The sequence below is a fragment of the Polypterus senegalus genome, chromosome 12 (assembly GCF_016835505.1).
Source record: "Polypterus senegalus isolate Bchr_013 chromosome 12, ASM1683550v1, whole genome shotgun sequence".
Lineage (NCBI taxonomy): Eukaryota > Metazoa > Chordata > Cladistia > Polypteriformes > Polypteridae > Polypterus > Polypterus senegalus.
Genome location: NC_053165.1, coordinates 87,391,623 through 87,407,033, shown reverse-complemented (window position 1 = coordinate 87,407,033; position 15,411 = coordinate 87,391,623). Strand labels below are relative to the sequence as shown.

The 15,411-nt window shown below is 45.5% G+C and overlaps 1 protein-coding gene across 2 annotated transcripts in view; it reads left to right on the top strand.

The window, feature by feature from the left end:
* Window positions 1-15,411, top strand: part of adamtsl3 (ADAMTS-like 3) — a 486,079-nt gene that overhangs the window by 19,337 nt on the left and 451,331 nt on the right. For both annotated transcript variants that reach the window (XM_039772774.1, XM_039772775.1), the window contains exon 2: window positions 6,431-6,540. In XM_039772774.1, the coding sequence (XP_039628708.1) occupies window positions 6,460-6,540 (81 nt within the window). In that variant the 5' untranslated portion in view covers window positions 6,431-6,459. The remainder of the gene's footprint in view (window positions 1-6,430; window positions 6,541-15,411) is intronic.

Genomic DNA, 15,411 nt, shown 5'->3' with positions numbered 1-15,411 from the left:
CACAGCGCATCACTTTTTCCACATTTTGTTATGTTACAGCCTTATTCCAAAATGGATTAAATTCATTTTTCTCCTCAGAATTCTACACACAACACCCCACAATGACAACGTGAAAAAAGTTTACTTGAGATTTTTGCAAATTTATTAAAAATAAAAAAAACTGAGAAATCCCATGTACATAAGTATTCACATCCTTTGCTCAATACTTTGTCGATGCACCTTTGGCAGCAATTACAGCCTCAAGTCTTTTGAATATGATGCCACAAGCTTGGCACACCTATCCTTGGCCAGTTTCGCCCATTCCTCTTTGCAGCACCTCTCAAGCTCCATCAGGTTGGATGGGAAGCGTCAGTGCACAGCCATTTTAAGATCTCTCCAGAGATGTTCAATCGGATTCAAGTCTGGGCTCTGGCTGGGCCACTCAAGGACATTCACAGAGTTGTCCTGAAGCCACTCCTTTGATATCTTGGCTGTGTGCTTAGGGTCGTTGTCCTGCTGAAAGATGAACCGTCGCCCCAGTCTGAGGTCAAGAGCTCTGGAGCAGGTTTTCATCCAGGATGTCTCTGTACATTGCTGCAGTCATCTTTCCCTTTATCCTGACTAGTCTCCCAGTTCCTGATGCTGCCACCACCATGCTTCACTGTAGGGATGGTATTGGCCTGGTGATGAGCGGTGCCCTGTTTCCTCCAAATGTGACGCCTGGCATTCACACCAAAGAGTTCAATCTTTGTCTCATCAGACCAGAGAATTTTGTTTCTCATGGTCTGAGAGTCCTTCAGGTGCCTTTTGGCAAACTCCAGGCGGGCTGCCATGTGCCTTTTACTAAGGAGTGGCTTCCGTCTGGCCACTCTACCATACAGGCCTGATTGGTGGATTGCTGCAGAGATGGTTGTCCTTCTGGAAGGTTCTCCTCTCTCCACAGAGGACCTCTGGAGCTCTGACAGAGTGACCATTGGGTTCTTGGTCACCTCCCTGACTAAGTTCCTTCTCCCCCGATCTCTCAGTTTAGATGGCAGGCCAGCTCTAGGAAGAATCCTGGTGGTTTTGAACTTCTTCCACTTATGGATGATGGAGGCCACTGTGCTCATTGGGACATTCAAAGCAGCAGTTTTTCTGTAACCTTCTCCAGATTTGTGCCTCAAGACAATCCTGTCTCGGAGGTCTACAGACAATTCCTTTGACTTCATGCTTGGTTTGTGCTCTGACATGAACTGTCAACTGTGGGACCTTCTATAGACAGGTGTGTGCCTTTCAAATCATGTCACATCAACTGAATTTACCACAGGTGGACTCCAATGAAGCTGCAGAAACATCTCAAGGATGATCAGGGGAAACAGGATGCACCTGAGCTCAATTTGGAGCTTCATGGCAAAGGCTGTGAATACTTATGTACATGTGCTTTCTCAATTTTTTTATTTTTAATAAATTTGCAAAAACCTCAAGTAAACTTTTTCACGTTGTCATTATGGGGTGTTGTGTGTAGAATTCTGAGGGAAAAAATGAATTTAATCCATTTTGGAATAAGGCTGTAACATAACAAAATGTGGAAAAAGTGATGCGCTGTGAATACTTTCCGGATGCCCTGTATGATCCCAGTAATGGCGCACTGCTATAACGATAACGTGCAGTGAATACACTTGACTTGAGCATTCCTAACTTTCATCCTCTTTCTCTGTCCCTGTTTAGCATTCATTTGCTCAGAGGTTGCTGCGCTTGCCGCTTCCTGTGCAGCTCTTCTTTTCTCCACCCGCTTCTTCTCTTCTTTCGTCAGCATGTTTTCACGTTAAAACTGATTTATTTTTTGTGTTCCAATTATTTAATACGTTTTCTTAAATTTTTCACTTATGTCTTCAATCTACCTCAAGAATGATTAGCGAAGGTGGTAGGGAATGAGAACGGTGCCCATACGCATGCGCCGCCCGGCTGCTCGCTGCCGAGAGTTGATTCTACCCTAAAATAAAATAAAAATAAAAAGAGTAATAAAAAGGGTGGCACGGTGGCGCAGTGGGTAGCGCTGCTGCCTCGCAGCAGTTAATTAATTACCCGCACCTCTCCCTCGCAATTTATTACACACATTCATGTGCGCCTTGCTTGTTGGTGGTTACGCTTAAACAAAAATTAAAAGCAATGAGGAGCGGCCCGGTGGCACAGTGGGTAGCACTGCTGCCTCGCAGTGAAGAGACCTGTGGTTCGTTTCCCAGGTCCTCCCTGTGTGGAGCTTGCATTTTCTCCCCGTGTCTGCGTGGGTTTCCTCCCACAGTCCAAAGACATGCAAGTTAGGTGCATTGGCGATCCTAAATTGTCCCTTGTGTGTGTGTGTTGTGGGGTACGGACAGGTAGACCTGATGTTTTGCACCAACACACATTTATTTACATCTGTTATTTACAGTTACGTGAGCACAACCCAGTGCCGCAGTACCAATCACCCCTTTAAGTCCTGGCCAACACAATGCCTTTCATAGTCTTCAGACCGCCTCCACTCCTCTCCTGTGAGCTCCGTCCTCTTCCACCCAACTCCAGCCATCAAAGGGAGGGAGGCGGCCCCTTTTATACACCGCCGGATGGGCTCCAGGTGCTTCCTGAGGAGCCTCCACCGACAACCACCACCGTGTGGCGGAAGCACCAGCTGAGAAGCCGGAAGCCCTCCGGGTGTCCCAGATCCTCTTCCCTCCAGCACTTCCTGGTGTGGCAGAAGCGCTGAGGTCCAGGGCTCGCAAGGCATTGGGGCGCCCCCTGGCGGTGACCACAAGCCTCTACAGGGTTGGGCTTCCAAGCCCTCTACCCGTGGCCCCCAACACAACCAGGGCAGTTGCTCCCTTGTGGTCTGGAGGAGGCACAAGCCAACCTCCGGTCCTCCTGGTTCGTCCCGGCTGGGTCCCACCTCCAGCCGCGTGCCACAGTGTGTATGTGTGCGCGCCCTGCGGTGGGCTGGCACCCTGCCCGGGGTTTATTTCCTGCCTCGTGCCCTGTGTTGGCTGGGATTGGCTCCAGCAGACCCACGTGATCCTGTAGTTCGGATATACCGGGTTGAATAATGGATGGATGGATGGAAGAGTAATAAAAATCATCACCCCAAAAGTGGATAGTAGCCATCACGTAGTATATGTGTACCAAATTTCAGGTCAATAGGTGAAACGGTTTGCGAGCTGCAGGTGATTTAAAATTCCTAGACAGACAAACGAACAGCCACTGTGGCGTATTATATAAGAAGATGATAGTCCGCTGCCATGTAGCTTCTAACAGTTGTGGCAGATGGCCCGGCCAGGATGCCCCCCTTTTATATGGTCCAGGGCAACAAGCATGGACTGAACAGTACCTGAAGCTAGATGGCAGCCCCCCGATGGGTGGCAGTGGTGCCTCAGATTCCCGCAGGGCTCCATGGGAGATGTAGTTCTCTACAACCCTGTTGGGATCTGGAGGCTGCCGCCAGGGGGCACAGCACTGGTTCCTGAGCCCATGTGGGCGGTTCTTGCGCCACACCCGGAAGTGCAGCCAGAAATGGGTCATCAAACACGTGGGGCATTTCCGGGTGGGCTATAAAAGGAGCCGGGAGCCAGAGTCGGGAGGAGAGGAGCGGAGGAGAAAGAAGAGAGAGAGAGAAGGAGAAAGTATTCTGATTGTGTTGTGCCTGTGGGAAACGAGGAAGACGTTTCCCACGAGGAAAGAAAAATAAAAAAGCCTCGTGGTTTTTATAAGTGCGCCTCCTGCGTCTGTCTGTGTCGGGTTGGGGGGCTGGCACGCTCCGTAGTGGTCCTGTTACACACTTCATACAAGTTTTGCTTAATTAAACAAGCCTAATAAGAGCTTGTGGTTACAGAGTTCAGTATTGTTCTTCACAACGTTAAAGAACTGGATTTTATTTTGTCTCCTCACTTAACAGAACGTGTTAAACTATTGCTGATCTTTTAGATAGATAGATAGATAGATAGATACTTTATTATTCCAAAGGGGAAATTCACAAAGTTTAGTTAATTTCATTATTTTTGAGTCGCTATCTCAAAAATGGATGTTTCTATTTATTTGCTTCCTCAGTGAAGGGAACAAAAGGCGCATTTGAAACGAGCGTAAGATGCAGAGACGTATGTTTTATGGGCCTGTAATGCAAGTCTTTTCAACGAAACGCCGAGTTGCATCCAATAAACAGAAAAACAAACATCCAGTTGTTCTTGATTAACTGCAAAAAATCTGCGTTCCTGAATTGAGTGACCCAAATAGGAGTACAGCTGTCTGGACACGCCGACACTTACGCGCCTTGACGCTCCCGCCTTCAGTCTGTCATTTTTTTTTTTTGCATTACCCCGTGAGAAGTTAACCTTGCAGGTCGTGGCGAAGTGTGAAGATTTGGCTAATTGTCTCGTTTCTACGTATCGACAAGGTGTCACTAGACAAAAGACACGCGTTCTCTGGGCTTGCAACACCGCCTTCCCTGCTCCTAATGCTGCCTCGTCTTGCCAAAATTCGAAAAAGAAAAGTACTCGCTCAGGCTTCTGCTGCTTATTTTTATTTTAAAAGCACATTTTTCTAAAATTTCTTTATAATTTTTGCCATCTGTGCATTGTTCGTGCAATTGTTGTACTTTATGCTTGGAATTAAAGAAGAGCACACTGTGTGTTTCTTTCTTTTTTTTTTTTTTTAACAATCCCGAAATCACTAAATAATATTTTGCAAAATACCAAATTAATATTTTGAGATACTGATAATTAACATCTTACCTATAGTTTTTTGGTTTTCTAAAATCTAAAAGCTCCGTCTCGTTCATTACTTTCTGCAGTAGTGGATGTGGATGAGCGACCTGATTATTCTTCATCCGTGGCCATTCTTGAACTTCTCAGTCCGTTTTATAGACACTTTACTTGGGCTAACGTTGTTTCAATACCGTCCTGAAAGTTAGTTGGACATACAGTGGATGTCCAAGAGGGAGAACGGGCATCCCGGCCAGGATCGGTGCTCCAGACAGGAGGCCAGAGTGGAAAGACAGACGGGTTGGTTGGCTGGACGAAATCAAAAATCAAATCAAATTTTGTTTATAAAGCACATTTTAAAACGCCATAAGTGTAAACCAATGTGCTGTACAATAAAATCAAAAAAATATCAATAATAAATCAGTAAAGAAACGAAAGACAAAAATTACATAAGTACTAAAACTAATAAGTTAAAGAAACCGATTCGAAGATAAACAAATTACAGAAAAACAATGGATATGAAACAATGAATATATTATTAATAAAACTGATACCAAAGTTACTCATATACAGTTAAAAGCAATTGAAAACAAGGATGTTTTAAGTCTTGATTTAAAAATTTGAGTTGATGGTGCTGTGGAGTAACACAGGTGGAATCCCATTATAACCAAACTCGCGGGACCATAAAATATTTTGTTATAATAAATATGGGGAAAATATGTATAGTATTGTGACTGGGGCTGCTGGTGATTCGCCATGTCGTAACTGTAGTGGAGCTGCTCTGCTGTGTCTGGTAAACCGTAATTGGTTGTCCTCTACAGGATCAGAGTTATCGCGCATCGTGTTTGTCGCACAATGTTTAACATTCAACACTGGGCTGTGATCTGCTCTTCCTCACACGCTCCTGATCTGTCTTCTCCAGACCGCGTCCAAGCTGCTGGTTTTCTTCTAATCTGAAGATGGGAGCTAAACCAGGATGCTCGTCCGTGCCGCGGCTCCTAGCAGCTCCTGTTCTGAATGAAGGCTCGAGACTGGACCTGCCTTCTCTAAACAGTAATAAAGTACCTGGATTTTCCTTGAAAATCTGGACTCCTTTTCTTTCTCGTGTAAACTTGCCATCGATTGTCATCTCGTTTTTTCATTTTTTTTACTTTCCCCTTGTAGACTTGCTGACGATCAAATCTCATTTTTTTTTCCCCTTTTGTAAACTTGTCATCAATTGTCATCTCGTTTTCTCATTTTTTTTTCCTTTGTAGACTTGCTGACGATTGGATCTCGTTTTTTTTTCCCCTTTTGTCGACGTGCCATCGATTGTCATCTCATTTTTTTGTTTTTTTTTTTCTTTGTAGACTTGCTGACGATTGGATCTCGTTTTTATTCTCCTTTTGTAGATTTGTCAACAATTGTTGTCTTGTCACACCACTTGTAGACTTACTGCTGCTGAAAATCTCATTATTTCATTCCCTTGTTGAGTTGCCGACAACAGTCGTCTCATTTTTACCTCCTTGTAGAATTCCCACCGATCATAAACCCACCCTTCTTGGAAAATCTTCGAGTTGAGAGATCACATGGCGCATGGTTTAAGAAACGCTACTTTAAGGTATACTGGAATTGCACTTTGTATTCCAAAGGCATCAGGAACGTACTGTACGTATTTTGAGATCACTAACAGTTAACCTGTCTAGTGGCACCTTTTCGGGTTTTTTCCAGTTACTTATAATAACAGCAATTCATTTTTCTTTCTACAGGCTAAAAGCACAAAACTCCGGACTCCATTATGCTCCTAAAGAAAGTGGATGGACTTTTTGTGGAATTGAGCTTTGCCGTCTTTCTAACCTGTGTGTCTGGGTCTAGTCAGGTAAGTGTGAAAATCGTTAGATACTCCGCTTGATGAAATAACAACACGTGTGTAACTACACCTTTTCAATAAAAAATTTGCCAAACTTAATAGGCTTCAAATTTTACGAAAACACCGTAAGATACCGTTTATATTTCTTGATGGTGGAATGATTGAAAATCAGTTTCAAAGTAACACTTTTTTCAAAGTTTCAGTTTAAATATGGCCCGAGGGTGTCGGGTTTCAGCCTGCCTTCTGTTTATTTTCCTTTTCTGTGTCTTTTTTTGCCTTATTTTGAAACATTACTGTTTATATGTGCATTGTACTTATGATTTTTTGTAAATATTGCCTTGTTTATTACTACTTAGCTTCTGTGTACTTTGTGTTGTTCTTCTGTGTTTCTTGTACTTTGTGGATTGAACCCATAAGGGGCAGGGCCACCCTGCTGTCGTCATCATGTGACGAAGCACGTTATGGAGTTATGGTTTTTAAATAAATAGAAATGGAGCACTTGGGCTCCTGGAGGGTGGCTCCAGGGGTGTTGCTGGGGGAATTGGCTGGACGGGTATTGACGTGCGGACATTACAAGGTGCTGACTTCCTCATTAGCGCTCTGGGGTCGCCAGATCGTGGCACCTGTGACTAAACAGAGTTCCTGAAAACAAAAGGTTCTGGCTGTGGGATAGCACATGAACAGTACATGACGTAACTGGTATGATAAATATGATCCGTATTTAACCAATGTGCATTATCGATAAGTTCACATTTTGCCTTATTTTATTCAATTTATTTATTTTTTTTAACATCCGGGACTGCATAGTTCAATTGACAGGCCATTTCTAGATGTCTGTTCAAGAACAGTCCTGTACGTTTAGATCATTGTCTGAATGTATATTACTGCTTTAATCACTCATCGTTCAGGAGGGAAAAGGATCCCCCTCATGTGCCAGAGTTTGATTAGCTTCATTTATGGCTCAGGGATGTACAGTGTGCAGTGCCAGTCACTGCAGGTGTCTGGCTACGTTAAGCGTTATTGTTCATGACTTAATGCAGTTTCCATTACTAGTCAGAGTTGGATGCAGTTTCACTCGGGGCCTGGAAATGGACTGCACTTTCAGTTAGCATCTAAGACGCGAGTGCAGTTTGAGTCCGTCGCGGAGATGAGGTTTCGGCCCCAGTCTGATCCTTTTGCAGCACTTCACTTAAATTCTTGATAATGGATAACACCTCAGTCTGTCCCTACAGCAGAGATGCCATTTCACTCTGCATCTGTGGCTACACACAGTTTCCTCTCAGTGTCTACGACTGGATGAAGTTCTGGTTCAAACCCATGGAAGCAATTTCACTTGGCGCTTTACTTTCCTTTGAATAACGGTGCTGGCCAGGCAAATCATACCAGCGCATGATGGTGCAAACAAGAACAGCAATTATTGGGCTGTATGGCCTTCCAGACAAGGGCTAGCAGTCAGTGTTTAGGGGTAGGAGCTCCATCCGGCAGTCTGCTCCTTCCCAAATGGGACACAATCTTCTGGTAGCATCTCTGTCTTCTAGTCCTCGGACTGGAAGGGGCGGAGTCAGTTGTCCACATTGTGTGTTTTCTTGGAGGTGTGGGTGGAAATAAGAGAGAATACTGTCAGTGACGGCGCCCCCTTGAGTCCCGGCGTGGTAGTCCTAGAATCTAATGAGCCTATAAGGTGGCCCTCAGACGTGCCTACAATACAATACAATACAAAAATACAAATTTATTTTTTGTATAGTAGCCCAAAATCACACAAGAAGTGCCGCAATGGGATTTAACAGGCCCTGCCTCTTGACAGCCCCCCCAGCCTTGACTCTCTAAGAAGATGAGGAAAAACTCCCAAAAAAACCCTTGTAGGGAAAAAAAAAATGGAAGAAACCTCAGGAAAGGCAGTTCAAAGAGAGACCCCTTTCCAGGTTGGCTGGCTGTGCAGTGGGTGTCAAAAAGATGGGGGGTCAATATAATACAATGCACAGAACAGAACAAATCCGTTAATAAAGTATAAAAATAAAAATTGTAGCAGTACGGAGCAGAATTTAACAGTAGATGATATCACATAATATGATTTGGATTTGTTTAGAGTCCTGGAGACCTCAGCCATCAAGCTGCCTGCCCCATTTGGCCATTTCACAGCTGAAATAGCTGAAAGGACCCCTCTTTCCCATGATTCCTGTGATCCTCCATCAGAGATGACTTTACTTTATGCAGGCAATACAACTTGGCAGGTGGGCCGTGGCACCAAGTGCCACATTTGAGTACCGAGAAGAGAAACAGAATAGGTGAGGGTTAGTAACAAATTATAACGATCATGTTACTTATGTTTTAGTGTTAATGACTGACAGCAGAGATACAGTCTGTACAGTTAACACTAGAATTACCAGTGCCTGCGAAAAAACTTGTAGATCCGTCCCACCTTAAACCGCTTCTTAAAACCATTCTCACCTCTCCACCAGCGTCTTTTGTAATCTAAATGTGCTGATAAAGACAAGCTGCAAGCAGCCGGCTGTTCCATTCCCCCACCAACTTAGAACGTGCATGAACGTCTCCCAGCTCATGCCTTGATTGATTATCTGGGAGTGAAATGGAGTTTTAGAGTGGAAATAATAGATCGTTATTTGGAATACACGCATTTCAAGTGTGCTCCGTTTCTACAGTAAGTTTTTTCGTAGACTTTGGTAATTCTAGTGTTAATCAGCAGCTCTAGTCAGGGTGTGCTAAACTGAAGTAGTCTTCAGCCTGAGACTGAAAGGACATCTCTTATAGTAGCAGGCCGACCACTCCACAGTTTAGGGGCCCTGTAACTAAACAGCTGGCAATTTCAATTGTGAATTTTCATGTTGCTTGATTACAGGAACCGCTCAGGTTAGACGGTCTGGAGACAAATTCAGAAAGGTGAGATTGTGTCGGTTTGGACATGTGCAGAGGAGAGATGAGGAGTATATTGGGAGAAGGGTGTTAAGGATAGAGCTGCCAGGCAAGGAGAACAGAGGAAAGCCTAAGAGAAGGTTTATGGACGTGGTGGGTGTGACAGAGCAAGATGATAAGAACAGGAAGATATGAAACAAGATGATCCAAAATGGCGACCCCTAATGGGAACAGCTAAAAAAAGAAGACTGTGCCTGGTTATTGGAAAGGTGATTCAAGAAGTGCTGTTTGTGAATAGAAATCCTTTATTTTATTCTAATAACGTGTGGTGTATTGCTGTGGCTTGGGTTTAGGGGGATCACTGATGCCCCCTTGTGGTCACACTAGCTGATTGCTTGTTCATGTGCAAGCGCTCGGCTCAACTGTTCCTCATTTACACTCCATGGGTTGTTAAGCAAAGAACCTTCACCCCCGAAAGTATAAAAGGAATTTGGGGAAGATGGAATTAGAAAGGAACAAGAAAGAAGAGAAGGGAGAAACCAGGAGTAAAGTCGGGAGTGTGCAGTTGACGGGAGGCAAGGCAATCGGGACGAGGTCCTGTGTGGAATGGCACTTAAGGGGAGGGTCGTGCCTGCTGAACATTGATGGAGCAGCGTAGAACCTTGGGTGACTAGGAGGTGCACCTTTAGTAACCGTCTTGAAGGTGACTCGCTGTGCATTTCCAGTTTGTTTCCTTAGTACGGCAGTAACAAACACTCCACCAGTGATAAATAAAGTGGCATTGAAAAAGACGTTAGAATAATAATAATAATAAAAGGGTTAAGAGAATTGAAATCTGTGTCCCAAAACCTAATGTGAGCATGAAAAGGTCCACCAAAATACAACTGGAAAGCCAAAAACAGTTTAACTTAAAACCAAATCATCAAATTATGTGGACAGCCTGCGGACTTTTATTTTTTATTTTTTTTTTAGCAGCAGTTCGCATTTTCAATTTTGCGTCTTCACGTTAAATTCTCCACTCTCCTTTCTGAACTGGATGACTTTTTTTTTTAAATAAGTAGAGCATCAGAAATTTGAATTTTACTAATGAGAAGTCTCACCTGTTATTCAAGGTGTATTGGCGGCCGCTGAAAAAATGTGCCTCCGAGGCAGTGACAGCAGCCACATCCAAATCCGTAACGGCTGAAATCCCAGACGCCATGGCCTTCGGCCACCAGGCAGCAGGCCGAGCAGCCAAGCTCACCTAAGCTCGTCAGTCAGATCCCTCGAGCCAAACATTGCGGGTGATTGTTTCAAAGCTTGGCTTCCAGCAGTTTCAGGAGACGGGAGGGTTGCCAGGTGAATCAAGGAAAGGGTCAGGAAGTGGCAATACAAATTCAGCAATCTTTGTTGCCAGAAAATGGAGTGTCTAGTCTAGCAGAAAGCAAGAGTTTGTACCAAACTTATGAATCTTTGCAGAGTGAACTTTGCCAGTTTTCTTGGCAAATTGGAATGTTTTTAGTGCAGGCGCCAACAGTATACACTGACTAGTTTTAGAGGGAGCGTATAAATTGTGAAGTCATGTGCAAGAGTTCATCCCACCTTCTCGTGCCATGCTCCTTTAACTGTGTTCTAGCATATCTCACATAGGGTGATTCATTCTTGTTAGGGTGGCATGGTGACAATGTAACTGGTAATGCTGTCTCATGGCATCAGTAGTCCTGACTTATATGTGCAAAGTTCACCACCTTTTGGACATGGCCTCCTGTGGACTGTTCCTACTTCAACCATATGCCTAAAGCCAGCCCTGGCTCCTGGGACCTCCACATTGGCCATTGGCACTGCTCCCTTTCAAGACACTAAACGGCATCAACACTGCATGTCCTGTCCTCATGTGGTGCTGTGCATTAGGGGTCTGTGGTTTGGATACAGTTTGAGTAAAAGCAGTGTGGCTCAGGCTTGTCGTTGTGTGACGCTGCGAACGGGGATTTAATATAGGAGGAGAACGGACAACCCGGCTACATCCAAAGGTGTGCCATTACTCAGATGGGAGGCCAGTGCAATGTACGCGGATTGGCCGGTGGGATGGAAAAGTAACTTTGTGCCCGGCTGGTATTGTTTAGCAGGGGGACTGAGAAAAGCAGAGGATTGGGAGCCATTCCATTTTCCATACAATAGGTGGCAGTGGTCCTCATATGGTAACCCAGTCAGGACACCTGCAGGGATGCTTGGGACTTGGAGTCTGGAAGTGCAGCCCTGTTGGGGTCCCTGGATATCGTCAGAGGTTGCGCTCAGGCGGGGAGGACTTCCCTAGTTTTTCTTTGTCCCGGAAGTGCTCCCTCAAGGATATAGCGTAGCAGCGGAGACACTCCTGGGTCTGACTTAAAAGAAGTCCTCTGCCTCACTTCATTTGAGTCAGAGTCGGGAGACAGCGGGCAACACTCCGCGGAGGGCGTAAGGAGGAAGGATTGCTTGATTACATTAGAGGGTCTGCTCAGGTTGGACGGCTTGGAGACAAAGCCAGAGAGGTGAGATTGCATTGGTTTGGACGTGTGCAGAGGAGACATGCTGGGAATATTGGGAGAAGGGTGCTAAGGATAGAGCTGCCAGGTAAGGGAAACAGAGGAAGGCCTAAGAGAAGGTTTATGGATGTGATGAGGGTGGACGTGCAGGTGGTGGGAGTAAGAGAGCAAAATATGGAAGAAGATGATCCAATGTGGTGACCCCTAACAGGAGCAGCCGAAAGAAGAAGAAGAAAGGGGATTTCAGGAACAGATTGCCCCCTTCTTAAAGAAGACTGTGGCTGATTATTGGAAAGGTGATTCAAGAAGTGCTGTATGTGAATAAAAATCCTTTATTCTAATAATGTGTGGTGTACAGGGGGTCCTCAGGTTACGACACAGTTCCGTTCCTACGACAGTGATGTAACCCGAATTTTGGTGTAAGTCGAAACACACCCTAGCCCAAGTCACTTACCTATCCTAACGCATTTGCAAAATTATAATCTAGAACATAAAAACACAACTAAGCCACAGAAAAAGGAAAAGGACATAAATATATTGTACTGTACACTGTACTGTAGTAACAGAAAAATGACAAAAAATGAGTGTAAAAATAAATTCCTTAACTTTATTCCTTCTGATCTCTTTACAATGTCTAATTTCACTTCCATCATGATGGCGTTCCTCTTCTTCGAAGCACTGCCAACTGAAGACTCTGACTTTCGTTTAGGAGCCATGATAAGGGCCACAAAGTCGGCAAACAAAGCAACCTCCGCGTGCAACCAAACGAGTTCGCCAACTCCCTTGCTGTGTTACTGCGCATCCTTCCACTGCGCATAACCAAACTAGTTTGCCCACGTAGTCTGTAAGTACGGCGAAACACTCGTCTCAATTTTTTTACGTTTTTATGGGAGTCAACGTTGCAAGTTGGACTTCCTCACTCATACACCGCGTACTTTCACTTTCACAGCATGCAACAAAACTACTGTAGTTCGCAAACTCCCTCACTCATATGCCACGTACTTTCGCCACCCGCAGCCAAACTAGTTCACCCCCGTAAGTACGATGCTAACAGCGTAATCCGAAGCACTCACGTCTCAATATTTTTTTTTTACGTTTTTATGGGAATGAGCGTCGTAAACTCGAAACATTGTATGTGGCGACGTTGTAACCTGAGGACACCCTGTATTGCTGTGTCTTGGGTTTGGAGATCACTGATGCCCCCTTGTTGTCACACTAGCTGATTGCTTGTTCATGTGCAGACACTGGGCTCGGCTATTCCTCACTGACACTCCATGGGTTGTTCAGCATCCATCCATTTTCCAGTCCGCTATTATCCTAATTACAGGGCCACAGTGGTCTGCTGGAGCCAATCCCAGCCAACATAGGGCACAAGGCAGGAAACAAACCCTGGGCAGGGCACCAGCCCACCACAGGGTGCACACACACAAACACCCACACACCAAGCACACACTAGGGACGATTTAGGATCACCAATGCACCTAACCTGCATGTCCTTGGACTGTGGGAGGAAACCCATGCAGACACGAGGAGAACATGCAAACTCCACGCAGGGAGGAGCAGGGAGCGAACCCTGGTCTCCTAACTGTCAGGCAGCAGTGCTACCACTAAGCAAAGAGCTTCGCCCACAGATTTATTAAAGGAGTTTGAGCAAAGCTCAAGGCGGCAAGCTATTTGGGATGAGGTCCTGTGCGGAGTGTGTGGAATGGCACTTAAGGGGTGGCATGTGCCTTCTGGACATCGAGGGAGCAGGAGTGGCTGTTTGGCGTCAAGGGGTCGTCTGAGATAAAAACCAAGATGCAGGCCTTTAATGACCTCTTGGGCATAGCAGTGTGTCTGTCTGCGGAGAGAGTGTCGACCTCGTCGAGAGGTTTGCTTACCTTGGCAGTGACATTCATGTCTCTGGTGACCCTTCCTATGAACAATAAGAATATTTATTTCTAGAGAACATTTTCATACAAATGACGTAGCTCAAAGTGCTTTACAGGATGAAGAAAGAGAATAAAATTAGGCAATACTAATTAACATAGAATAAAAGTAAGGTCTGATGGCCAGGGAGGACAGTAAAAACAAAAGAAAACTCCAGGCAGCTGGAGAATAAAACAAAATCTGCAGGGGTCCCAGGCCACAGGACCACCCAGCCAGTCCCCACAAGGCATTCTACCTAACATCAATGATCAGTCAGTCCTCATGGTTTTCAGGGTTCACATGGAAGAACTTGATGATGATGGTCATGTGGACCTGTGGCCTTCAATCCGTCAATGTAGGGAAAGCACGGTGGTTTGATGGGGTGGTGGGTGCGCAGATTGGCATCACAGAAAACCGGTAAAAAGAACAGCAGAGAAAGTAGGGGTTAGTACAGATTTTGGAGATACCATGAATGATAGTCAGTAGATGGATTGGGAGAGCATGGGGGGTCATGAGGTCACTGGGAAGGGGTGTGTGGCGCTTCCAATATCTCTGTAAAAGGACAAAGGTGCGAGTCTTCAGAGTCCTGGTGCTTTCTGGTTTGCGAGACATGACGCTATCCAGTGGCCTGAGAGGAAGACCGGACTCCTTCAATGCTGTGTCTCTTTAGAGGGTCCTTGGGTACCGCTGGTTTGACTTTGTGTTGCTCACGGAGTCCCGAATGAGGCACATGACCTGCACTGTGAGGGAGCGTCAGTTACGGCACTACGGCCATGTAGAGCGATTTCCCCGAGGGTGATCAGGCTTATAGGACCCTCATTGTTGAGGACACAAGTGGCTGGACCAGGCCAAGGGGACACCCACATAACACCTGTCTGTGGCAGATAGAGGGTCATTTCTCGAGGATGGGCCTGGACTGCGTGTCTGCCTGGGGGGGATGCTAACCAGGATCCCGAGCTGTATCATCATGTGTTGGGTGTGGCAACGTGCTGTACCAGTGCATGCTTCCCAACCTGACCTGGTTGTCCTATGGATGCCAAGAGAAGGGTGGTAAGACAATGGAGCTGGACTTGGGCCCCCTAGAAATGCTCCGTTGAGGTGGCTGGAAAACCGAGCCATTTTAATAGATGACTCCATTAAATGGCATCAGTGGTCCTGCCTGGATGTTCCAGTAGGTGAGCGAAGGCTGAGAAGAGAGAGAAATTTATAAGGGCTTAGGGAACAGAGAAGACCCCCCATCCTGGTATTAACTCTGTGTTTTCAATCTTATTTGGACAAGGATTGTTTGAATACATTGCATGATGCCCTTTGCCCCACTCTTGTTCTCTAGCTGTAGTCTATCCCAGGCATGACTATTGATGTCCTGGGTAGCAGTTTATGCCAAGGCTATGACATCACCCCTCACCCACGGATACCTCCTCACCAGCGATTGTCCTCTCGTTTCTCCCTCCTCTTCTTCTTCTTTCGACACACTAGTACCCCCCTTTTTATTTCCGTGGCAATGCCCGCTGCCGCTAATTAATTACCCGCGCCTCTCCCTCGCAGTTTGTCACACGCATTCATGTGCGCCTTGATTGTTGGCAGTTAAGCTTAAACAAAA